Here is a 26,326-nt window from a genome sequence, read left to right as displayed (position 1 = left end):
TAATTTGCATTAGAACAAATTAGACTTTAAAGTGAAGGCTCGTATTAATATTAAACATAATAGTTATTGAATTTTAATAAAACTTTTAATCTACCATTTAATATTTTGATGAATTAAAAAGAATTTTTTTTAATTGATTAGGTTCTTAACATGGAGAAAATACTTTTTAAAGTGTTCAATTACAACTAGCCCGATTTTATCAGGTCATTTTACTATATTTTTTTTAATAGGATTTTTACAATCAAATTTAAATATAGTTTTTATAAAACCATAATTTTGCGATTATATTGTAAGATGTTAAGCATGTCATGGTGGCCAAATGTGACATCACACAATTTCTCAACAACAAAGATGAGAGTTCCAAAGTTTGTTAGGAATACAGTGAAGCAACATAGGGATTGGTAATAATGGTAGAGACTGGGCAGAAATTATTCAACCACTAATCATGAAAATAGTAATGTCAAAGAAAGACTAACAACTTCTCTTTTGTGAAAAGAAAAGGACGTTCACTATTAGATTTCAAAGACGGTTCTGAACTCTTATGGAAGAAAATGATGTTCTGAGCGGAACCTCCAAGATGTGACAACAGTACTCTTAAGACATTTGACGCTTAGGGGGAGGGATAGATTTGTTTTGTGTGAAATCTTGAGTAAAGGTCAGGCTTAAGGCTATTAAAGCAGGGGGCTTTTTTCAAGGGGAGAACTATGCATAATTTTGGTGGATTGTCTTTTTTTTTTTTTTATAACTGAAAAAGTAAATACAAGTTTTTATTTTCTTAAAAGCCATATTACATATCAGGGTTAATCTGGAAAACCACCAATATATATATATATATATATATATATATATATATATATATAAAATAAAAAAGTTTGATTTTATTTGTTGAAAATTCAAAATGTGTTATATCATATATTGCCGCCATAACAGTAAACATCTTCAACATAACCAATTTTGTTAAGGTAATTAGATTAAAATAACTTCCAAAACTGTCAACCTTTAAATACATGAGGACATGTTAATTTAAATTTGGCTGATGTGTTCACTAATAAATCGAATGCATACTAATGAATTTAATTTTGTATCAAATTATACTTTTTTTTAATGATTTTTCAAATGAAAAATTATTTTAACCCATTACATTTTTTTGGTACTTCTGCATCCATTTTTTCTGTGAATGCTGCCTCAACATATCCTGGTAGTAAATTGCAGGTATATGACGAAAACTCTCAGCCAATGAAAAATCACTTGACCAAACATTATTTGCCAATAATATTTCCTTAGGAATCCCAGGCAGATCATAGGTCCGAGGCACACTGTTTAAATGGGCAAATACCTATTCAACAGGAAGAAACACATTGTTGAAAGGATCTTCAGAGAATATAACGCTGCATAGAACAAGCGTTTCCTAGTGAAAGTACTTTTGTTTGGGATCACAGTTGTATCCAACTGTTGGAAAGCCTACACAAATTAGGAACAGAAGGGTTCCAACACTTAACGCTTAATAAGATATGCCAAAGGCTATATTAAAAATTTTTTATTTGTTGCCAAATTATTAAAAAAAATATATCAATTCATAAAACTTATGGTAGGTTGATGTTATATTTTTATTTATTGTATTTCCATTACACTTGATTGAAATTACGATATAATTATTTTTTTTCCTAACATTTTAAAATTTAATCAGTGCTCAGCATATTCTGGCGGTTTATGTAAGCTGGCAACATATGTGGCGACAACACTGGAAAAACAGGTTAAATGCATTTTAAAATTTTATTTTAATTTTAATAAATATTCAATTAATAGTAAGCAAAAAAAATTCAATTATGTAAATATCGAAGTTTAATAAACATTTTAAATTATAAATAAAATTTAAATTAGAAAAAGCATTAGATCAACGATCAAATAACTATGTTACACTAATGGACAAAGTTTTTCTGACTAATTCATATTAAAACTAATAGTCAAAATTGCTAACATTCACAACTTTATCGGTAATTTTACCCCCCCCCTGAAATACTTTTTAATTTAATGGTTGAAAGTTTCTCCCTCTCCGAGAGTATAACAGTTTTTTTTTTTTTAAGTAATAAATTAAAGTATGGAAGTTAGTAAAAATAAATCATATATATATATATACATATAAATATATATAAAAGGCAAATGCACGCGCACATTTTTTGTATGTCTTGAAAAGGGTTTTTTTCGTCAACGGTTCCGTAGAACTATCTATATAGCCCCTAGATAATAATATCTACGATTTAGGAATGCGGGTCACGTCTAGATTTATTTACAGCGACTTTTACAAAATTATTGCTATTTTGGCTTCTCACGTGTTGATTCGCCTTTTTCATATAAAAAGCGAAACCAAGTCAAACACAACATTGTTCTCGGCTTTCGTGCCAAAATGTCTAGAAAGCAATCAGCTTTTGATCAATGTGAACTTTCTCCTTATATCAGACAATTGCTATTCGATTTGGACACTGAGGAGCTGCTTTCCCCCCTTCTCACCATCTGGGGGAAGCGAAAACTAAAAATACTACCATGTCATCGTAACGATCCCACGATAACCTCATTTAGCGGCTTCCTGTCAATCAAACCTCTTTCACTCACTTTATAAGCCTTAAATTAACACGCTAATCAATTACTCTCACTCGTGGTCGAGACGGTTAAGTAGTTGGCTTTTGTTTCCACCTCAGCGTCAAGGCTTCCGGGTTCAATCCTGCCTCCAGACCAAAACTTCTTTTCTTTTACACCTTTAAACACCCGGGCAACAGTTTATCCCCCCACCCCCATATACACACAGCGTTGTTATCTTAAGATTGCAGGTTCGATCCGACAGGTTTATTTATGCCATTTTTTTTCCATTTTGGTTTCTCCGATTTTTTTAACATCGTCTTTTTTATAATATTTAATCAGGGTTATTACTTACCCCCCCCCATACACACACAAATACCCAGCCAACGCCAGGTACTTAGTAGATAATAAAAAAGGTAATTTCGTACCTACTCATCCTCATTGGGACAGCAACCTTTTATAACGAATTAAAGTAGAAAATTCTTAAAATGAAAGCCTCTAAATTAAAATTTTGATTTTGTTGCATCAATATCTAAACGAGGATTCAAAATGAATGAATTTAAATTATAAAATTTGTTTACTTTTAATTTTTTTAATTTGCAAGATACAACTAGTTGCAGAAATGAAATTGAGCCAACATTTTACTAAGTTTAAGATTGTTGACCCAATTTCTCATCAAATTGTTTGAGTTGTTTATGCATCAGTATCAACTAGTAGCCCAGTTGTAGATCTTTTTTGAATTCTCATAATAAGCCTTTCCATCACCACTATTCAAAGAAACAGCTTGAGTCTGCTCTTGGTCTGCCAAGTCAACAGTTCTTTCATTAAAACTTCCCAATATAGGCCTTTTAAATTTGGTGGTTTAAAAAGATTTCAATTTTTAAATTAAAACTTATTTTATTTAATGCTGGATTATTTATTAGAATTTTTTATGAGTTAAAAAAATTGCTTGATTAATTTTCTAAATCTCTATATAAAGTGCCTCTGTGTGTTTGTGAATGAGATGGTCTCAACCACACTATTGTCAATTTTTGGTCTACAGACTTGAAAGTTGATATATAGGGGGATTTGGACATGTGGAACAAATTTGGTTTGATTTTTAGCCATTAGGAATAACTTTTAAGGGTTTAGACTTAATGTGTCACCTAAATGTGTTATTTATGCATGAGCAAATATACATTTATATCTTTAACAAAGTTATTTTTGTAAATTTTTTTATATACATATGGATTTAGATCAGATGGTAACAAATAAGGCTGAATAGATATATATTGTGGTTTTGATTCTAGCTGATAGCACTCAAGTAATTTTTTTTCAAATCACTACTGTATATTGGGTACAATATAATAATAATCACTAAAAGGTATTGGCTCTATAATAAAATTTGCATAAATTCAAATATATTAAAGCATATTTTAAGACTGGACAAAAGCTGGTGGACTGCTAGTCTATAATATAATACATGTGAATCAACTGATTTTGTTATTGTGTATTTAATATAATTTTTTTCCAACTATGATCTTATTTAAATAAATAAAACATGTTAAGGTAAGCCCTGAGCAAGATTTTAGTTAAGTTGAGTGGAAATGTTTTGCACATGTTCCTCTCAGGAGGTTAGAAACTGCCAAGAATGTACTTTGAATGATGCCTTAGTATTACAGGCAAAAGAATACAAATCTATAGAAAGATTGAAACAATGCGTACATGCATACTATCATTATTAAACAATCGAATGCTATATGGAAATGGAACACTGAAATAAAAAAAAAAAAAGAAGAAAATCTAGAGAATTGGATTTGAACTCCTTTTAGCTCAAAATTATAATATCAATGCATTGTTTTCAATTTGATTAGACATATTTGTACTCTCAAGTGATCCATTCATGTCATATGAACAAACACATTCAAAATAAAGTACAGTTAGAATCTCTAGTCTTTTTTCTGTAATGATTATTTTCAGTTTTAAGGATTTTAATATACAAATAAAAATAAACTGAAGACGGTATACAACTCCATAGAAGTTCAACTTGTCTAGGAATTTTTTTTTTTTTTTTTTTTTTTTTACAGAATTAATCGAAGACAAAATTCAAAGAATGCAGAAAAATACGAAAATTAAATGGAGCTGGCAGCGATTTACCAAATTATTTTCTATCTTTTTCCAAACTTACTTGAAACGTTTATTTTTACCTCGTCTTCAGGTTGCTGTAGGATACTAATTTTTTTATAACTTAAATTCATAAGTAGACCACTGTGACCAGTTTAATCAGTATTTGTTATATATATATATATATATATATATATATATAATTCAATTTCTAAATTTTGACATTTTAAAAACATTATCAACCAAAGTATTCACTCAAAAATGGATGATGTCATAAGGAAACTTGGCAACTTCTGAGGAAAAAAAAAAAAAAAAACCCTTATTTTATGATGTCATCCATTTCCAAATATAGTTGATAATTTGTCCTAAAAGTTCTTTCTTACCTTCTTTGTGTAGGATGACATAATCTAATGTGTAATACATCCTTTATGACGTCATTCATTATGAACGATAACAAACAAGACATGTACATGAAAAGCCAAGAACCATAGGGTATGGTATTTTGTGTAGTTCTTTGTCTACCCTTCCAGGCGCTTGAGAAACGCGTTTATGGTTAATTGGCTGTGGGACTAATTACATGACAAATGCAGAGAAGGGAAACAAGCCCTAAAGTAATTCTTTGAAGTGTGAGAAGGACAGAAGAGAGTTAATACTAATTATGTAGCTATGGTTACCAAAATGTTCTGCTTATGATTACTAGTTTAAACTTATTTAAAATCGTACAAAAGTTATATTAACTAATATTAAAGTTACGTAGTATTACATTTGCTGTGTAACTTAAAGTTAAAAATTTTAAAAATGGCTTCACCCTTGTTGATTTTAAATAAATGAAAATTAAATAGAAAAATTGTATTTAAAATTACTTGTAATTAATGTACATGACGAAAGAAAAAGTAGACAATAGATTTTTAGATTGTGCATATTTTTAGCATCCCAACAGAGCTATTTATGTATGTATATATATTCTGATAACAGAATAGCTCTAACATTTTTGATGTTCATATTTTCAAATTCGGGGTTTGTATTACTGTACACATAGATTCGAAAAAGTTGTCAAAAAACAAATATATAACAAATAAATGTTATCAAAGGCAAGATAAATTACTTTTCTACCAAACTGGATATAATTTCCCCAAGATGTTGGTGAAAACCATCTCCCCACAAAATGTCCAAATGAATAGCAATTGTCTGATATGACGGTTTTCAGCACATTGATCAAAGCTCATTGCTTTCTGGATGACCCTGGCAGGAAAGCCAAGGAACCTACTTTGTTTCAATTAGTTTCACTTTATTTATACTAAAAAGCCAAACAAACATGTAACAGAACAGAATAGTGCAAATTTTATAAAAGTCGATCAAAATAAATCTAGACACGTCCCTTTGCAAATCGTATCTAGAGGGTATATAAAAAGTTCTAATAGTAATCCCCCGGAGAAGCCGGCTGGATATACAAAAATGTGCGCACCGCTTTTGCCTTTTATATGTATAGATTAATGCTGCTTTTGTTGATATTTTCAACAAAACAGATGGCACTCAAATTAATAAATCAATCTGTAAACCATTCTGCCTTGAAATTTACACACAATATTCCTTTATCTCACGTATAAATTGAAAAATAAAAAGCATAAATATAAATTTCCATTTCTAACGGACGCCACTGAAAAATCAGGGGGACCAAAAATGCAGAAAAATCTTTGTGCATATACTTGTTACGGAACGAAAATGTCATTCCAAAAACCAAAAATACATTAAAGTAGGTTTTTTTCTAAATTTAGAAAATCAAAATTTATGGGGTAGTGATACAGGGAGGGAAGGGGGATTAAGCTGCCACATTTTTTTTAGAATGTTAAAATTCATGACAACTCAATTAGACTACCGAAACTTTGATTCAAAATAATTCAAAACTTGATTTTCTTAATTTTAAAAGAAAAAAAAATAATTACGTAACTTTTGGAAGATGACATTTTTGTTTCCTGACAACTACATTCATCTTGAAGACTTTTGCATTTTTTTTTTTTTTAAATGTTATTCTAAATCAATGTGAAAAAAATTAATGAAAATGATCTTTTAAAAATTTTAGAGAGATGTTAAAATGTTCATATAATTTTTTTTTTTTTTTGTGCATTAATATACATACTAAAAACCTTTTTTCTATTTATTAAAAAAGAAAATACAACTTATATGGGTCATGGAATTGCATTCATCTGCAAAAGATCTAGCTAATTTGCATATTTTTTTTCAACATTCATTTTCATTAATTCCCTATTAGTTTTTTTCGGTTTTCTTATGGGATGATCATCTTTAGTTAACTATTACTTGTAATTATATTCATGCAGATATTTTACATGATTTGTACTTGCGTAAAAAGGTTAAACACAAACCTGTTTTTATAAATATGTATGAGTATATATATATATATATATATATATATATATTTTTATTTTGCCTGTCAGTGTTTGGTCTACAGATATGAAACTTAATATTTAGGGTCTTTAAATCCATACAAAACTTCATATTTGGGTTTTAGGCAGGGAAAATCGGTGCAAAAGTGCATAAATTAAAAAAGAAAAAAGAAAATGGAATTTGCCAGGTGAAGGTCGAATGATGGCATTATGAATATGTACGCATAATGTAATATCTATTGGTCCAGGTTTTAATTTTACGCATTAACATCACAGGAAAAAGTCAATCGTAAGCTAAACGTTTTGGTTTTAATTCTCGGTGGTGGCACACAAGTCTTTTTTTTTTTTTTTTTTTTTTTTTTTTTTAAATCATTACTATAAATATATATTGGGTCCAATATAGTACAATAATAAATACAAAATCTGCATTAATCAAAATATAATACTTAAGCGTATTTTACGATTTTTACCCATTAAAAAACTGCAAGAATAAAACAAATAGTTACGATTATTGGTGATTTTAAATGTTTTCTCCAGTATTTTTTTTAAGTAGCGTTGTTACACATTGATAATCGGGGACGCTCGACAAAAGCCAGCATGTTCTGAGCAAAGTCGAGTGGCCAGTTAATTATGTCTCGTTCAAATTCTGCACAAATACCAAGTGTTTTTGTTTACATAAAATACATCTTCACTAAGATTAAAATAATGGGTTCATTGTGATCATTAATACTGAAAATTGCGGAACTTATGTTGCGAAAGTACTGTACTGAAATACCTTTATTATTTAGAAATCTATTCTTAATATGGGGTGTTAGAAATTTCAAAAGCAAGGACGATAACCGCGTGATTTACAATCACGCGATTAATTCGACCAATGGTATTGCGTTGATTCAGTTGCTGCGGAGGATGCAGAAGTGGCGGGAATTTTGTGTTTCAAAAAACAGATTTCAATATGATGCCGAGCAAAGCCGACACGCGAAATCTCGCTCCAGGCCTAATGAACTAAGGCAGGGTTCTACCCCATTTATTTCTCCGCTCATTTAAATGCGGATACTAGCCAGAGGCTAAAATGTTCTACGGAATAATTACTTCATTATCTTTGCCTGCAAAGGGGCATATTATTTTATGAACATGCGTTGTTCGTATTCGACTACTGGAAGGATTTCGAGAACCCTCAACCAATTCTATGAGCGGCCGATTCTACCAGCATCTCCACCAAGAAGAAAACTACCTCCGCCTTTCAAGGCAAGAACTACCCGCCATTTGGCAGAAGCTAAAGAGGGCACTCTTTTGCAATATGGACTCCTTTTTTACCCTTTTGTAAATAAAATTATTCTTGGATTTAAGGTGAGCCTTTGTTGCTTTTCTGTGTCTCTTTCATTCTGTCAAAGGCAAAAACGAGTAAGAGAATTTCGTACAGGGGAGGGTGTTTTGTAACTATTCCGTACTTGTACCTAACAACTTATTAAGTTACGGTAAAGCTTGAAAATACTATATAAAAAAAGAGCAAGGTGTTTTTTCTACATAAGTACAAAAATTATTAAAATTGGTTGATTTCCTGAATTTTGGTGAACTTTTAAATAAAGGAGGGGGGGGGGCAATATGTCAGGTACTTATGCATCATACAATCCACGATCTCCACAAAGTTGGCTCGGGCTTGTTCAGCAGCTGATGGAAATAACCGGAAAAAGGTCTTCCGAGCGTCCCTCAATTTTGAAAATGCTACGCAAAAAAAAAAAAAAAAAAAAACCTTTATCTAACCAAAATCCTAACCTGCACAATTAAAATTAAATTTCTATTTCTTTTCATTTATGAAAAAGTCGTCTACTTAGATTCGTAGCTAAAACCCGACAGAGCATTTGTTCCTAACATTGCAATTGGTCTTTTCCGGTTATTGACGTTAGTTGCCAGGTGAACCCGATTATTGCAGGTCGTACAATGCATAAGCACCAAATGGGTATACATTTTGAGGATTGACCATTCATTCTGAACGTATCTAATTTTTTAATACTTATGCACTTATGTTACCGTGCTAAATTAATAACATTTAGAAAGCCATTCTTAAAATAGGGAGGGAGTGGAATTTAACTTGAAAATAAAAAAAATAGTATGATACCATAAGTGCATGAGTCCCTTTTTTTGATGCATACACATCTATGCTACCATGCTTTTTTTCTTTTTTTTTTTAAATAGTATTTAAGTTTTACGATATTTGTTAAATTGTTAAGTAAAAGTACAGACTAGTTACAAAACATCCTGCCATGTTAAAAATGGGTTTCTAAATAACATTACTAGCGGGACCTGTGGACATTCCACAGCAAACTCTTTCATATGTAATACATTGATGTTGGCATTCTAAAGATGTTCAGCATAAAAGAAAACGCCCTGATATTATTGTACCTATTTACTATGCCTCCCCACGGGACAGAGTTAGACACCAGGGTCGTTTTTTAACGTAGAGAAAAGGTAAAAAAATAAAAATTGCCTCAGTCGTGAAGGATTTCTCCACCGAAAGAGAACAAGAAATAGAAGTGCAGCATCTGAAGAACAGATACTACACTTTGATCTTGTCCAGATTGTAGCTCTTTTGTTAAAACTGCAAAAGTATTAAAGTTAGCAGGGATGCCCGGTCGTAAAATACGCTTACATACATTTTAATTTATGCAGATTTCGTATATATTCATTAGTCAATTTTCTACCAATTCTTATATATTAAGTTGTGATTTAAAAAATAAAAATATCCATATAACTTGAGTGCATCAGCTTGAATCGAAACAGAAACCATAACTTATGAAAAAAATGTGTGTGTGTGTGTGTATATATATATATATATATATATATATAAAACTAGAGTTCTTTCAGCTACAATCGAAACTGAAACCAAAACTTATGAAGAATTCCTGGTAAAATTATTACAAGAAAAGGAAAGTCATAACAATTAAAATGACAGTAACTAAGAAAAGGATGCAAGCGTGACACAACATAACACACACACTATCGTATTATGTAAATTTGTTTTCAGCGTGGTGACAGTGCACATGCACAGATACTATTTTTTTTTTTCCTCACAGGTTTTCTGTTAACTTATTGCAAAATAATTAATATCGCCAAAACTGGCACTTGTTCCTTAATGAAGAGAAAAATATGAACATTTCTTTTGCCGTGCGAGAAAAGATTTTCTTAGTGCTTATTTAAATTGGCACTTATGGTGGAAATTAAAAGTAAAGAAAATACAGAAAAATCAGTATGCTGTATGTAAGTGTCACGGAACGAAGATGAAATAATGAAATGTTAAAAAAAAAAAAAAAAAAAATTTTTTTTTTATTATTCAAGAAATTTTCCGGCTGAGCGAGTTGTTTTCGTTGACCACCTTGAAATTTGATGAAAAAAAAAAAAAGGGGGGGGGGTCAACTCAAATCGACATGTCAAGGCGAAAAATATGGTGCTTGTTAAGATACAATTGACAAATCAATTAAAAAAAAAAATGTTATTTTAAGCAAAAACAATATTAGGTACTTAATTGTCATGTCGAAAATAGTAATAAATCTAAAACTTATGAAAACTCATCGAATAGAACTGCTATTGTTAGGTACGGGCATTATTGGGAGAAAAGATAAAAGGGACATAGTTTTGAAAGCTGGTTTATCATAATTTTTGTAGGTTTGACTTATTCTTTATTGTATTTGAAAGATTAAAGCCTAAAGTTGATTTCCAAAACGTTAAAAATTTTTGTACACTTGAAAAAAAAAGTTATGAAAAATGTTTTCACGGTGACATTTAGAAACTGACAAATAAATTCATTGTAAAAAATCATTTGAAAGATAAATATTAGTTTTCTGGATCTATTTCAAAGTCCTAAGAAAGTGAATTAAATTAAAAATAAAAACTTTGTAAAAAAAAAAAAAAAAAAAAAAAAAAAAAAAAAAAAAAAAAAAGGCTTAATTAGCCCTCAAAAGCAAGAGATTCCAGCTTAGCTTAAGCATAAACAAACGAATTGTGTAAGCGTAGATTCTACAGAAGCCCAAAATATCAAAGTCAAAAGGCTATCTGAATATGACATAAGGTAGTTGAGGTAGGTAGCGAGTGCTGGTTTTCTTTTTTATTCCTCAGCTGTACATTCCTATCGTGAATGTTTTGTATAACTTTTACCATTTTTGGGGCGGTAAAAGAAAAACAGCACCCTGTACCTCCCTTTAACTATCTGACGTCATTTTCAGATAGCCTTTCGACTGTATGAGATTTGGGGCTTTTGTATAATCCATCTTTAGAGACTTCAGTTTTGTTGACATTCTGCAAAACAAGAATCTCGCTTTTGGGAACTAATTAAGCTATTTTGTACAAACAATTTTTATTTATTTTATTTTTTTAAATTATTTAATTCAATATCTTACCACTTTACTAATTATCATTGAAATAGACCCAGAAAACTAATATTTATGTTTAAAGGATTTTTATACTGAATTTATTCAATTTCAAAATTCAGCTGAATTGGTTAGCTCGCCGTTAAACTGACTTGTTTCGGCTATCACTATTGATCAGTTGAGCTGGCTCCGCCCATTGTGTTAGTCACATCCCAAAGTGAGGCCAACCACATTCAATGATCTAATGCCACTGCAGTGCAGCCATGAGTGTGAGCCATTCGCGGTTCCAGCGACGTAGACTGTAGAGGCAAGGACCCAGAATCAACTCTAAGTCTTGATCCAAGTTTTCAGCTGTCCACCACAACGTTTCTTCCAGCCTTACAGTGAAGCCGGGTTGATAGCTTTGCAGATTTGGTTGACGACAAAGGGCATGGCCAAACCAGCATAGACGCCTCACGAGGATGATTTTGCAAGAGAAGACGTCTTGCAGCACGTGTGGACCACAGTGTTGGGGGCAAAATGCTGCCAGCGAACCCAGAGGATGCAGTGTAAACATTGATGACCTCAATTGTGCTGATCAGAGACCTACATAGGCCACATTTCACAACCATACAGGAGAATGGTATGAACAAGGACATGGTAGATCCTGATCTTCATTCTCAGTTGGGACCATACACGGGTGTAAAGGCGGTTGAAGATAATACAAGCGTTGCTGATGCGGTTAAGGATACCTTCCTCACCTTGGCCTGTTGCGGTGATTATGGAGCAAAGGTATTTGAACTGGTCAACCTCTCTGAGGATGTCTCCGCTGGGGGTAATGGGTTGTTTTTTGGCTGGAAGGAATCCTGCAATCAATAGCTTCGTTTTCTGGGCATTGCTCTTCATACCAATCTTTGCAGCAGTGGAGTGCATCATGTTTATTGCTTCTTGGATGTGGAAAAAGTTATCACTAGGGTTAGGACAACAGTATATTCTTTTCATTGGTTTTACTCTCGATTATATATACGACAGACACAATCAACCGAGAACCACACCACTATATATAAAAGCATATAAGATATCAATGAATATATACCTGAGAATCTAAACAAGAAAAAGAATATGCTGTTGTCATAGCCCTAGTCATCACCAAGAATGGCGATGTCATCTGCATAGTAGAGGTCTGTTAGTTGAAAATTGGTACTCGCTGTGACACCAGGGAAATTTTCTAGTGCAGTGGAGGTTATCCAGTCAATAGCATAATTGAACAGCGTTGGTGATTTGACGAACTTCCGAGTGGATTTCAAAGAGCTGAGATTCCCAACCCTAGGCACTAACTTTAGTGCGGGTGGAGAGATAATAGGCTTTATTCAGTAAATTTGGTGGGATGCCATCTGCATGCATAATCTGCCACAGTGCTCTGCGGTCAATGGCTGCTGAAAACAATTTTTATGACTTTTTTTTTTTCAGGTGTACAAATATATATATATATATATTTTTTTTTTCCTTTTAGAATTAACTTTAGTCTTTAATCTTTCAAATACAATAAAAAAAAGTCAGAAACCTACAAAATATGATAAATCGGTTTTCTAGCGGTTATCCTTTATTCCACCATTTTTGCCCGTACCTATAAATAAACAATTCAATGATAATATCGGTAGTTCTAGAAATTAATTTTTTAATAGTTATGCCAAATTCATTAAAACGGACTTTAGGGTTTTTTTTCGTAATGTTCCTGAAAAAAAAATTAATGGTATGTTTTTATGATAGACATCTTCAAAAGTCTTCACAGAATTACCCCTTCCCCCTATATGTGAAACGTCGAAACGATGTAACTTTATTATAAATTAATATTAGCAATATAACTTTTGTACCATTTAAAAGGGCAAAATAAACTAGTAATAATTAAAAAAAAGTTTTTTCATCGAACAAAAATAATGAAATTACAATACGAAAATCGCGTTTTACATAATTGCCGCTTTAAAATAACATTCCCATGTAAGCATTTCGAACGTGAAAACATGTTTAATAAATCTAGCAAAAATCAACTAATGGTCAGATTTTCGTGAAATTTTCGATACTTATCCATATTCTAAGAATGAAATTACATATAAAAGGCAGTTTCTGTAAAATATACGCAGGGAAATGTTTTTTTTTAGTACGTGCACAAATATTAAGCATTTTGTTTCTCTTTTTACCGAATAAAAAAGTATGGAAGCCGAACATGAACATTCAATAAAACTGTATTTCATATCTAATATATAAATGTTTATGATGATATTAATCATTAAACTGCGTAAATCTTAAAACCTAACAAAATTATAACAAAGATTAATTATTAATTGCAGTTTGAAAGGTTTTAAAGTCATGAAGTCGCTTCTGTTTTTCTAGGCACCGCCAAAACTGGGGGGGGGGGGGGAGGTAAGTACTTTTTGACGGACCGTCTTTTTAAAAATCTACCAAATATCAGTTAATTATCCGATCAATACGAAATTTTCAGTGATTATTAATAGAAGAATGAACTTTATAACAGTGTACTTATTTTTCATAAACGATATTTATATATATATATATATATATATATATATATATATTTTTGCTTACAACCCCCCCCCCTCGTTTTGAGGAGGTACAAATATGCTTAAAATAATCTGAAACTGAACACAACATATTGTGTTGTTGTAAGGGACAGAATTATAGATTAAAAAAAAAAAACTTGTTTGCATACCTTATTTTGACGTCTGAATATCAGAACTTCGATTGTGTTTAATTATCCCGCTTTTGAGTTTTGAAGTGTGAAATTCGGTGAACATGTTAAGTAAAATAAATTTAATATTTATACGAAAAAAGCCATTTTAAAATCTTTGATAAATAAATTAATTTTTTTTAGCGAGCCGAATAATGCATGACTATTATTAAACAGGGCATGCTTTGAAAAATCGATACAAAAAAAAATTTCGATAAATATTGTGCCCTTTGTGTTAAAAATAGCATCATTTTTTCGATCCCGTTTGAAAAAGTTTGCCGCCTTTCGACTACGGTGGACCAAACGCGCTGAAATAATTTTTTTTTATTATTCTGCTTTAAATTCCCCCCCCCCCATTTTGGGGAGCCTGGCCCTCACACTAGCAGTATCAGAATTTTTGTAGGAATTTTTGACACCCCTAACACGAAACTGCGAATACAATATAAAAATCTCGGAATTTCTGTTAAAAGTGGGTTATTTATTTTCTTTATGGATTATACTTCCAAAATAAACTATTACAGTTGTTTTAAAAGTAATAGAATTTTTTTTTTTTTTTTTTTTTTTTTAAACAGTAATGAATTTTCCGAACTCAATATTTTTCAATTTTTGAACTTTAAAAATCTATCAATTTTTCTATTGATTCTATTTTTACGATATTTTCAGGGTCAATGTGAAATTTTATGTTCTTTCCAATAATATAATATTTTAGACAAACGTTTTTTTTTTTTAAATTCACGATTTTTAAGTGTCTATTAAAAAGTAAATAATTAATTTAGTCACGCGAAAGTAAATAATTAATTTACTCACAAATTGAAGAGAAAAGGTCAATACATAATATATTCAAATTTAAAAAAAAAAAAAAAAAAAAAAAAAAGTGTTCTTTTAGAATTTTACCTGTAAAGTTTGAAGTTTAAAACCTTTTTTTTTAAACCACGTTATTTGTATTTTTTTTTTTTTTTTTTTTTAAATGGAACCTTGGTCCTTGCTCCTTTAATTGAAAAAAAAAAATTAGGGCTTGAATTGCATTTTTCGAGGAGTTATAAGCTTGGAAAGACAGGGGGTCGAATAATTCACGCCTCCCATTTTGTAAATGTCTAATAATTAATTTAGACCCCGATAAGTACATAATTATTTACTCACAGATTGAAGAGAAAAGGTCAATACATAATATATTCAAATTTAAAAAAAAAAAAAAAAAAAAAAAAAAAAAAAAGTGTTCTTTTAGAATTTTACCTGTAAAGTCCGAAGTTTAAAACCTTTTTAAAAAAAAAAAACATTTTTTTTTTTAATGAAATCTTGGTCCTTGCTCCTTTAATTGAAAAAAAAAAAAAAATTAGGGCTTGAATTGCATTTTTCGAGGAGTTATAAGCTTGGAAAGATGGGGTGGAATTATTCGCTATTTTCACGAAATTTCTGACACTGCTACCGGGACCCCCACACACATACACATTAAAAACCAAACTCATACAAATGTTCACCCATCTGGTACTGGCCAGCCTCAGCGTTAATAATACATTGAAATTTGTCACTGAAAAATAAGTTTTTTTTTGGCCTGTTTGGTCTTCCATGCTTTTTATACACTACAAACGCAAACATTGTCGATCTAGCCTCTAGATAAACGCGAAGTAACTGGTTGCCTATATGAATAAGTGGAATTATTTCAAATCCAGGTACTTATAATATTTTTGCATATTCTCATAGAAAATCCTAAATCTTAGTTAGACAACAAATAAATTATTTCAAAAAACTTTCTTTTTTTTTAAATATTTACGTACGTTTTTTGTGCAAGACAAAAAATGCAATTGTTAACTTTTTGGGAAAATTAAACATTTAAAATTTAATTAAAAATAGAAAAAGTTTTACATTATTCTGTTTTCTATATGATAAAATTCAGGGTTTTATCTTTCTGGAACAAAAAAAAGTTACTCAGAAATAATGGATTTTAATAAATATAATTTTGTTTTCGGCCATTTTTGGCGGTGCCTATGCTTTTCCATAGTTCGTATAGTTAACACAAGTCTGACGTCACGGAATCAAACTTTTTTTTTTTTTTCACATTGAGATACCTATTTTACGACCTGCCCCAGCGTAACAAGCATAAACACTCCAACCTCCCCATGTTAAGAACGGCTTTTGGAATAATCCTCCCCCAATGTTAAGAACGACTTTTGAGGTTAGGCGGTGTTTATTCCGAACGCTGTTCTTAACATGGGGAGGTTGGGGTGTTTATAATACCCTGGGGCACGTAAAAATTTACCAAATCAATTTTTTATTACAATTTTCATAAAAAAAGCAAAAATAAATGCATTCATATTTTTTTACTACTGAAAACCATAACTTTAAGGGAGTTTTTGTTTAAACAAAATGACATGTTTCTACTAAGACTCAAATAAAAATAATGGGTTCGTTATGTTCCGTGAAATACTGACAATTTCACTAAAATTGGTTCATCTTGATTTTTGGTAAATTTTTAAGCAAAAAAAGAGGGGGGTATATATACATTAAGCAGCATCAGCTATTTACTTTGTACGTACTTAGCTATTGTGTTTTTACTAAGACAACAAGTATTGCAGCCTGCCATGAACAAGTAATTTAAAATATTCGTTCCGAGTTATGTCCCCTGTGTGTAAACTTATCTGAAGATTTTTTTAGACTCAATTTTATGTAAAAATTACTTTTAACTAACTTTCTACTCAATGAATTTTAATTTTTGGATATATTACTATTTTCAGCAAAACAAGTACGTAATATCGTTTCTACTTAAAAAAAAACAAAAAAAAAACAATCTGTCAATCTTAACAAGCAGTAAATATCAGCCTTATATTTAGGCACCGCCAAAAATGGCCGCAAAATCAAGTTGTTGTTTTTTAAAACTAAATTACATTTATTAAAATCCATTATTTCTGAGTAACTTTTTTTTTTCCAGAAAGATAAAACCCTGAATTTTATCATATAGAAAACAGAATAATGTAAAACTTTTTCTACTATTTTTAATTCAATTTTAAATGTTAAATTTTCCCCAAAAGTTAACAATTGTTATTTTTTGTCTTGCACAAAAAACGTACTTAAATATTTAAAAAAAAGGGTTTTTGAAATAATTTATTTATTCATTTATTGTCTAACTAAGATTTAGGATGATTTTCTAAGAGAATATGCAAAAATATTATAATATAAGTACCTGAATTTCAAATAATTCCACTTATTCATATATGTAACCAGATATTTCGCGTCGCCGAAGAGTTCAGATCGACTCTGTTTACGTTTTCTTTCGATGAGACGAAAACTATGGAAGACTAAACAGGCCAAAAAAACTTATTTTTCAGTGACGAAAATTTCAATGTATTATTAAGCTGAGGCTGGCCAGTACCAGATGGGTGACCATTTGTATGAGTTTGGTTTTTAATGTGTATGTGTGTGGGGGCCAGGCTCCCCAAAATGGGGGGAAGGGGCAATTTAAAGCAGAATAAAAACAAATTATTTCAGCGCTTTTGGTCCACCGTAGTCGAAAGGCAGCAAACGTTTTCAAACGAGATCGAAAAAAATGATGCTATTTTTAACACAAAGGGCACAATATTTATCGAATTTTTTTTTTTTGTATCGATTATTCAAAGCATGCTCTGTTTAATAATGGTCATGCATTATTCGGCTCGCTAAAAAAAAATTGTTAATTTATTTATCAAAAATTTTAAAATGGCTTTTTTCGTATAAATATAAAAAAAATTTTTTTTTTTGTTTTGCTTAACTTAAATTAATTATTTTACTTAACATATTCACCGAATTTCACACTTCAAAACTCAAAAGCGGGATAATTAAACACAATCGAAGTTCTGATATTCAGACGTCAAAATAAGGTATGCAAACAATTTTTTTTTTTTTTTTTTTTTTTAATCTATAATTCTGTCCCTTACAACAACACAATATGTTTTGTTCAGTTTCAAATGATTATTTTAAGCATATTTGTTCCCACTTCAAAACAAGGGGGGGTTTTGTAAGCAAAAAAAAAATATATATATAAATATCGTTTATGAAAAATAAGTACACTGTTATAAAGTTCATTCTTCTCCTAATAATCGCTGAAAATTTCGTATTGATCGGATAATTACCTGATTTTTGGTAGATTTTTAAAAAGACGGTCCGTCAAAAAGTACTGACCTGCCCCCCCCCAGTTTTGGCGGTGCCTACTTATATTCAATGCAGTTTAGTAGTAAAAATCGTAAATTTAAATTTAATTAAAAATACTTGATCGATTTACGTAATTTTTGGAATATGACAACGTTTGTTCTGTAACGAGTACGTACATACTGGCTTTTCTACATTTTTCTTTTAATTGTCGCCATAAGTGCAACTGCAACTCTGAATAAGCACCGATTTTTTTTTTTAAATCCATAAACTGCTTCATCGTCCAGATGGAATTTAACACAAAAAACTTATACAAGTAATAATAAAAAGAAAATCGAAGAGTGAACTTTTTTTCCAACTCTATAAAAAAGAAAAAGACGATTTTAGATTAATAGCAAAATATTTTCTTCGTCGCATAAACAAATTAGACATGAAATAATTGAGGTACTTCTGCAGTTTAAAGCGACAGATTATACCGAGTGAGCAAATGATAAAAACTGAAAGAGTTTAAGAAGAAAAAAAAAACAGTTGCCATAAGAAATGAAACAGTAAAATTTATGTACTTTTTTTTTTTTTTTAATTTTATTATTGATTTCCGGTCACTCATAATCCGGCAGTTTCCGTCGTCGCCGGGCATTAATGCTGAACGAGACACACGAGGAGGAAGGGGGGGGGGCTTTAAACTGCAGAAGTACCATAATTGAATACAAATTGCAAATAATTCAAATATAGTTAAATAAACTTTCAAGACAGTTTTGAACGAGAACAAAGTTCAGATTTTTGATTTAAGAATTATATTTCTTATATCTTTCCGTTTCTGACAGCCAATTCAATCTGTGCGAACCTGTTGATACTGTAAATTAAAAAGTCACGTGGAGAAGGATAGCTTTAAAACGAAAATACGTTTCAAATCAGCAAATTAAATATATACAATATTACATCGGTTTAGAAGTCCAGCGAACAAAACCTAAAGGTTACGAAAGGGCAGATTTAGTAAAGAAAAAAACAAAAACAATCTAGAATTCGGCGCTTGTTCGTAACAGTAACACTTCTTCGGACCAAAGTGTAGTATCTGTTCTAACACTACACTTCAATTTTTTTCTCGGTTAGTGGAGAAGAACTCCTATAAAGTTTGCGTTTAAATTTATATATAAAACTACCCCCCACACACAAACAAGCCAATCTAAAATATTGGAAAAAAAAAAAATGGAATTCTCTATAGATATATGTACACGACGATGAAAATATACATGTGTACACTCATATCTTACACATGGTCATGTTCGTTAATTTTTAAATTGATGGCCATTGTTATACAGACAACGATCTATGAAAAACAAAAATACAGGTACTCCTGCCCTGCAGTATTTTACCCATCGATTTCACGATCTTAGCCGAGCGTTGACGAACGCTTTCGGCGTTAACGCCGACGAAAGCCGAGAATTCGGAGCTACGGTGCAAAAGTATGTGAATAGCAACAACATTACAAGGAAAAGATATTACACACACACAACAAAATGGATAAAATTAATACAAAAAATTTGGATAAAATAAATCACAAACACTTACCGTAAGTTTTTTTAAAGTAAAATAAATTTATTTTGTTGAATATTTTTTTTTTTTTTGGTTCATTTTGTTTTCCGATAGCTTTTTTTTTTTGGGGGGGGGGGGTAAGCAACAGTAATAAACACTTCAATGTTTTTTTTTTGTTTGTTTTTAACAAAACGTTATTAAACAGTAACAACAATGTTTTTTTTGTTTTTTTTTTCAGTAATGTTTGTAGGGGGGGGGGGAACAACAATTACTGTTTATCTTTAGTTCCGACTGGAAGATTTTCTACTGACTGTAGAGGCAAAGTAGGGAGCAAAGGTTTTTCAGAGGATGTGGAAAGAAGCTCCTTCCCAAACCGGGTAGCCTTCCGCGATTTGATTTATTATGGAGACAAAAGGGTTGTGTCCCAATTTTTGTCTCCACATAAATTCGCATAAATATGTTTCCAACAGCTCCCGGTTTTTTTTTTTGGTTTTTTTTATCGCTAAATTAAATAGCTGAAATGAAAAGCTGTGTATTTTTACTTTGAACAATAAAATAACTGAAATGAAACGCTATGTGTGTCATTTCAATGAAAATTATTCGTCTGCTGCGCGTTCGTTTGAAGCGCCCTGATTGGCTGATAGAGTATCGTACCGCTCGCCATGTTCCGGCGTTTTCCGATGGATGTCGATCAACGCTCGGCTAAGATCGTGAAATCGGTGGGTAAAATACTGCAGGACTACTGTATTTTGTTACTCCTGCAGTGCAGGCAGGAGTACCAAAATACAGTAGCCGCTTTCTTCAATCAAAATGGAAAAGGCGAATTAAATAGTTTTGCGGACCTGAAGAATCTTGTACCTCTTTCTCCAAATTTTTCTAGTGGATTATACAAAAAGAAAAAAAAAGTTATTTAAATATTTGTAGGGGTGCTCAGTTTCTAATGCAACGTAAATCTATCATCCATTTCAGAACCACTCGATGTTTTTTAGACCAAATTTCGAATTTAGTCTTTTTTCTTCGTATATATTATCTTGCACTTTTTTTAATTTTAAATTGAGCGTGTATTTAATTTATGTTTTGAACTTATTTCTTTCAATTTGATTCATACTTCTATTTCGTGCTTTTTTTTTTTTTTTTAATTTTATTTAAAATTTATTTACTCCCGAAAACTGATTTTGAAAGTACTATTTGAGGCAAAAAAGCCAAAAGCATTATTTGAAAATATATGAAAAAACCAAATGTAACAAAAAATATTTAGTGGGAAAAATTTTAAAATGAAAATAAAAGCACGAAATAAAAGTGTGAATCAAATTTAAAGAAATAAAGTAGTTTATGAAAATATACACTCGATTAAAAAATGGTATAAGATGCGTCGCATCTTATACCATTTTTTAATCGAGTGTATATTAGATGCGAAGAAGTGAAAGAAAACCTCAAGGAGGAGACAGTTCCGTGAAGTACCCAGAGTGGGTTCTGAAATGGACGAGCGACTTACTAGAACGTAAATTAGAATTTAAGCCCCCCCCCCTACAAATGTTTAAACATTGTTTCCACTCTGAAAAAAAAAAAAAAAAAAAATCCTTTGAAATTATCACTTACCACTGTAGGTTTTTCAGTGTGCTGTAAACGAAAATAACGTTTAATATTCCAGGAAACGAGTAGTTTCAAGATATGAAGAAATTATAGTTTCAAAAAGCAGGGGATCACTTTTCTATATTTTTTTACCATGTGCGCTTGCGTGTACAACAATGGCGGATAACCTTTATGGAGATGGTCCCAACGTCCGCCTCGTTCTGAGTTCGGCCGTCTGACGTAGGCGGTGTCGAGGCAGAAAATTACGCCTTCAATAAAGTGCCCAGTTGTTAACTTAAGAAAAAAAAACCGTTCCAATAATTAGAATTTCTATTTTTGTTATTTTAAACAGTTCAAATAATTAGAATTTTGCAAAAATAAACAGTTCAAATTTTTGATAATTCAACAGTTCAAATAATTAGAATATAAAAAAATAAAGTTCAAATAATTGCCAAATCCATGCTGAAGGGGTTTTACACCGCCTACGTCAGACGGCCTCACTCAGAACGAGGAGGACGTCGGAACCATCTCCGTAAAAGATGACCACAATGGCTACCATACTTATAACAAAGAATTACATTGCTTAATGCTTGATACACGGAAAACTACTTATTTGTGGAAAATTTAAATGCGATATTCGTTTTCAGTTTTGTGTTTGTCTACAAGGCCACAATAAACAGCCCCGATCCCTAAAAAAAAAAAAAAAAAAAAAAAAAAAAGTAATAAATAAAATAAAAAATAGACCCCCCCATAAAGCTGGCCACAAAGTGGGTGCTGGCTTTACGTTAAAAAATATAGAAAACTGAGGTAAATTTATACAAATACCGTGACAGCGAATTAGTAGAAAAAAATGTACCCTAACCCAGTTTTCAGATTCGTGTTCAGCACACCGAAACGTAACAGAATACTACGTAAAAGATTTTACTAATTCGCTGTCACGGTGTTTGTATAATACCAAAACTGATCCTCCGCTTTTTGAACGCATAATTTTCATATCTTGATAACTATTAGTTTCCTGGAATTTTTAACATTATCTTCGTTTACAGCATACTCGAAAACTTAGTGGCATTTTTTTTAGGGTGGAAAGATACTGCATCCTTACTGTATTTTTTTTTTTAGGATTCGATAATCCGCTGCACAAAAATTCATAAAAAATAAAGAGTTGGGGGGTAAGATATCCTCGAAAACCTATAAAAGTCGTCATTGTAAAAAAAAAAAATTTTGGAATTGGAAAGATTCCAGACATTGACCTTCATACTAGTTCTAAGCTTTAAAAAAAAAAAAAAAAAAAAAAAAAAAAAGGTCTACAGTATTTATAATTACATAGGGCATTTTGTATAGTTTTAAAACTAAATAAACGCTTTAAAATAAATTAAACGACAAAAAAATATACTTCGATGGATAGAGTAAATGATCTTACCTTTGGTAACATTTGTTATTGATCACTTCTCCGTTTTGTCTAGATTAAAAAAATGACCCATTTTTACCCACTGTTTTTATTAGTTATTACCTAGTAAATAGCATTATTTTAATCCACATGATTTTAACGTAACTCTAGTGATGAAACAATTTCATCTAACTCGATATAAAGATCGTTGAACGAGTAACTAAGAAGTATAAGGACTAAAATATGAATTGGAAAGGGGAAAAAAGGCAAAGATAAAAATTTAAGAAAAAAAAAATAATCAAAATGGCCGACTTGAGTGAGAAAACCAAACGCGGCCATTTTTCAACAGATACAAAAATAAAAATATTAAATAATAAAAATATTCTTTCAAATTTCTAAGGTATTAGAAAGACGAAAGAGAGAAGGAATCCTCAATGAAATTATTTACAAAACAACCAATACATCTATAGGAAATCTATTAAATTAAAACCGGGGATCCAAATCAAGAGAGACGTCGCCATTTTAAAACCATTTTTAGTAGCTGATGGCGTTCATTTGAGCAGATAACTTCAACGCAGTAATAAAGAAAACCTGATTAAAAAATGATTAAATGTACCTTAATATAAGTATAGTGATTCCAAAAGAAAATACTTGAACTGGTCTTCTTTACAAGTAATCCGGATAAAGCTGCAAATAAAAAAAATTTAAACACCCATGTTTCTGTGAGAATCAGGTTGGCCCGTTCAGGTTGACGTCAGTCTCGCAGTAAATATTTTTACAATTTATTATTAATTAACGATTTTTTTTAAAGAATTATGATTTAAGCTTAAATATGTAATGAATACAATTAAAAAAAAAATAATTTAGTTAAAATTAATAAAAGTAATATGTTAATACGTTTATGATCAATATTGATTGCTTTTATATTAACTGCGGTTTACGGAAACCAGTGGCGCCTAGACAACAGTAAACATTTTGAATAGCGACCATGTCTTTGATGTTTATTTGGAGAATTATTCCAATTTTAATCGTGTTGCTACCGGTTTTATGTGATTATTCGATACAATATGAAACTCCAGAATCATGTAATTTTGTCCAAGAACAGAATGATTATAATTATTTTTTCGATACATCCCAGTTAAAGTGTGAAAAATGCGAACAGAAAAAAGAAATACAAGTTACATCTTCTGATGGTAAGACTTTTTATTAAAGACCTTAAAGTCGACAAAATGCTAATATTTAAATTTAATATGTGTTTTGGTATTATTGTAGATGAACACCGCCATAAAAAAGACACTTCCATGTCCCTACTACTAACCCTAAGTTCGTGTGGCAAGACCACCATAAAAAGTAGAATCTTTTATTTTTATTACTAACTTTTCAGCATGAGATCATAGAATTTAGTTTCCTTACCAAAAAAAAGAAAGAAAAAGAAAAATGTTAATTGCCCTAAAACACTATTCAGTAGTTCAACAATCTTTCATGTCATTTCGCGTTAAATTTATATTGTAGAACTGATCTCCCACTTTAAATTCTAAAGTATTGTTTTGTCTTAATTTATTTCACCAAGATTTTCCTAGTGTCCACATGAAATAACTTAAAGAAAAAAGTAGAATCTCGCTTTTTGAGGTCAGGGGTAATTTACCCTTTATTTATATCTATGTATTTAGGTGAATTTGAGCTTTGAGTCCCTAAAAGTTGAACAATAAAATTATCCTCATCTTCATAGTTGTTATTTCACCACGTTTTGGCCAACTCATCCTCTAGCTTTCTTCAGGGGATTAACTGCGACGGGATAGGAATGCTGAGTCTCGTAACTGTATCCCCAGTAAATACTGCCTTCCATAGTTGTTGTCGTCTCATCATGTTTTGGCCAACTAATCCTCTGGCCTGTTTTGAGTAGGATTGAAAATGCTATCTTCAGATAATGCTCACCTGGAATTGTAGAGAATCAACACCTCTATCCACCGTGCCACGGACCCTTTTGGTTTTATAGATCCAAGTTTTTGTTCTTACCTGGTCTTCCATTCAATCCTACCCAAAGCAGGCCAGAGGAATAGTTGTCCAAAAAGTGGTGAGACAACAACAACTATAAAGGTGAGGATAACAATCCGCAAATGAATACACAATTTACTCATCTCAAAGGATTCCAATAAATAAAAATGAAATGGTTGACGCCGCACCCCCCCCACACACACACACAAAATAGTTAAAAGCATAAGGCAGACAATAGGAGATTTTTTTTGTTGTTTTTTTTTGTATTATCACTCAAACTCCAATTCATAATAGCACTTGGATTAGCTAGTTTCAATGGCCAAAGTTTGAGGAATACCTTTGGTAAATTTCGAGTAGCACATGACCTTCAATGGCTTGATGTGAGCATATGCTGTCTTCAGGAGACCCACTTTATTCCAATGTTCAGCTCAATTCAGCATATTTTTGATTCTCACTCAAGAGGAGTTTTTTGGCTCCTAAAGCATACTCTAAATGTGAAATGTGTCGTATAACCCCTTTTTTTTCTGATTTGGAGGGCAGGTTGTGCATTCTGGATGTCACTGTAAATGATGTGGCTCTTCAGCTTAAGTGTTTATGTACTTAATAATTCTATACTGAGTGGAGTCCCCCCCCCCCCGATGTAGCCTTTTATAAATACAATTTGTTGGATAATTCAAGCAGGAGACTGAAACATGGTCCTGGATGCCGATTTAGATCAAGGAGATACTTTTCTAGGGGTTCTAACAGGATCACGAATGTTGAACCATATTGCAACTTTGTTGAAATGTTTGACTTTGCCAATAATTTCTGCAATGAGTAGGTTGCAACTCTGATGTGGTGCAGTTTTCAATTTACATCAACAAGTTCTTAATTAAGAGTAGCATAACACTAATTTTATCCTAACACTGATTAAACCCTAGTACTAATTTAACCCTAGTACTGATTTTACCTAATTGCTAATTTAACTCTGACACTAATTTAACCCTAACACTGATTTAAACCTAACAATAATTTAACCCTAGCACTGATTTAAACCTGGTACTAATTTAATCCTAATTTAACTCTAATACTAATTGAATCTTAATTCTGATTTAACACTAATTTAACCCTTACACTGATTTAACCTTGTACTAACCTAACCTTAAAATCAACCTAACCTGAAACTGATCTTACCCTAATTGACAGGATGCATTTCTATTGTTATCTGTTGCAATTTCAATTTTTATCATGAGATTGTTTTTGTCAGAATACAATTACTTCTTTAGGAAACTGAACAAGTGCTGTGACTGCAGTTAAATTCAGTTTAGTTTTACATTCGTATACTTTAGTGTTGTTGGGTGTCATACCTGTGTTTTTTCACAACCTTCAATCAGAAACTATTTCAACCATTTTTGCTTTGTTCCATAAATCGCAATCTGAAACATTCAAGCCATATGTATCCCCACCTGTAGAAACACCAAAAAATTACATATCTTTTCAAGTTATTTGTATCGCATCTTTGTTTGTGTCCCCACCTTCATTGTCCTCACCTCACAAACAAGCTCACATTGTATCA

The 26,326-nt window shown here is 31.3% G+C and overlaps 2 protein-coding genes across 3 annotated transcripts in view; one reads left to right on the top strand and one right to left on the bottom strand.

Annotated features, from left to right (window-relative positions):
- The window catches only part of LOC145246584 (uncharacterized), an 87,912-nt gene extending 64,365 nt beyond the window's left edge, over window positions 1-23,547 (bottom strand). Inside the window, exon 1 of one of the 2 annotated variants that reach the window (XM_080108200.1) lies at window positions 23,393-23,547. Coding sequence is in view for 1 of the 2 variants with exons in the window: in XM_080108199.1 (XP_079964325.1) it covers window positions 4,742-4,811 (70 nt within the window). In the remaining variant the exon portion in view is untranslated. Of the gene's footprint in view, window positions 1-4,741; window positions 4,939-23,392 lie in introns of those variants that run through there. The other variant, XM_080108199.1, reaches the window with a different exon arrangement.
- Window positions 23,548-23,722: 175 nt separating this feature from the next.
- Window positions 23,723-26,326, top strand: part of LOC145246591 (meckelin-like) — a 102,359-nt gene continuing 99,755 nt past the window's right edge. The window contains exon 1 of the mRNA XM_080108251.1: window positions 23,723-23,969. Coding sequence (XP_079964377.1) covers window positions 23,765-23,969 — 205 coding nt within the window. The 5' untranslated portion in view covers window positions 23,723-23,764. The remainder of the gene's footprint in view (window positions 23,970-26,326) is intronic.

Source organism: Euprymna scolopes, chromosome 24, assembly GCF_053919585.1.
Source record: "Euprymna scolopes isolate OS-2025 chromosome 24, ASM5391958v1, whole genome shotgun sequence".
NCBI lineage: Eukaryota > Metazoa > Mollusca > Cephalopoda > Sepiida > Sepiolidae > Euprymna > Euprymna scolopes.
This window is presented reverse-complemented; position numbering and strand designations above follow the sequence as displayed.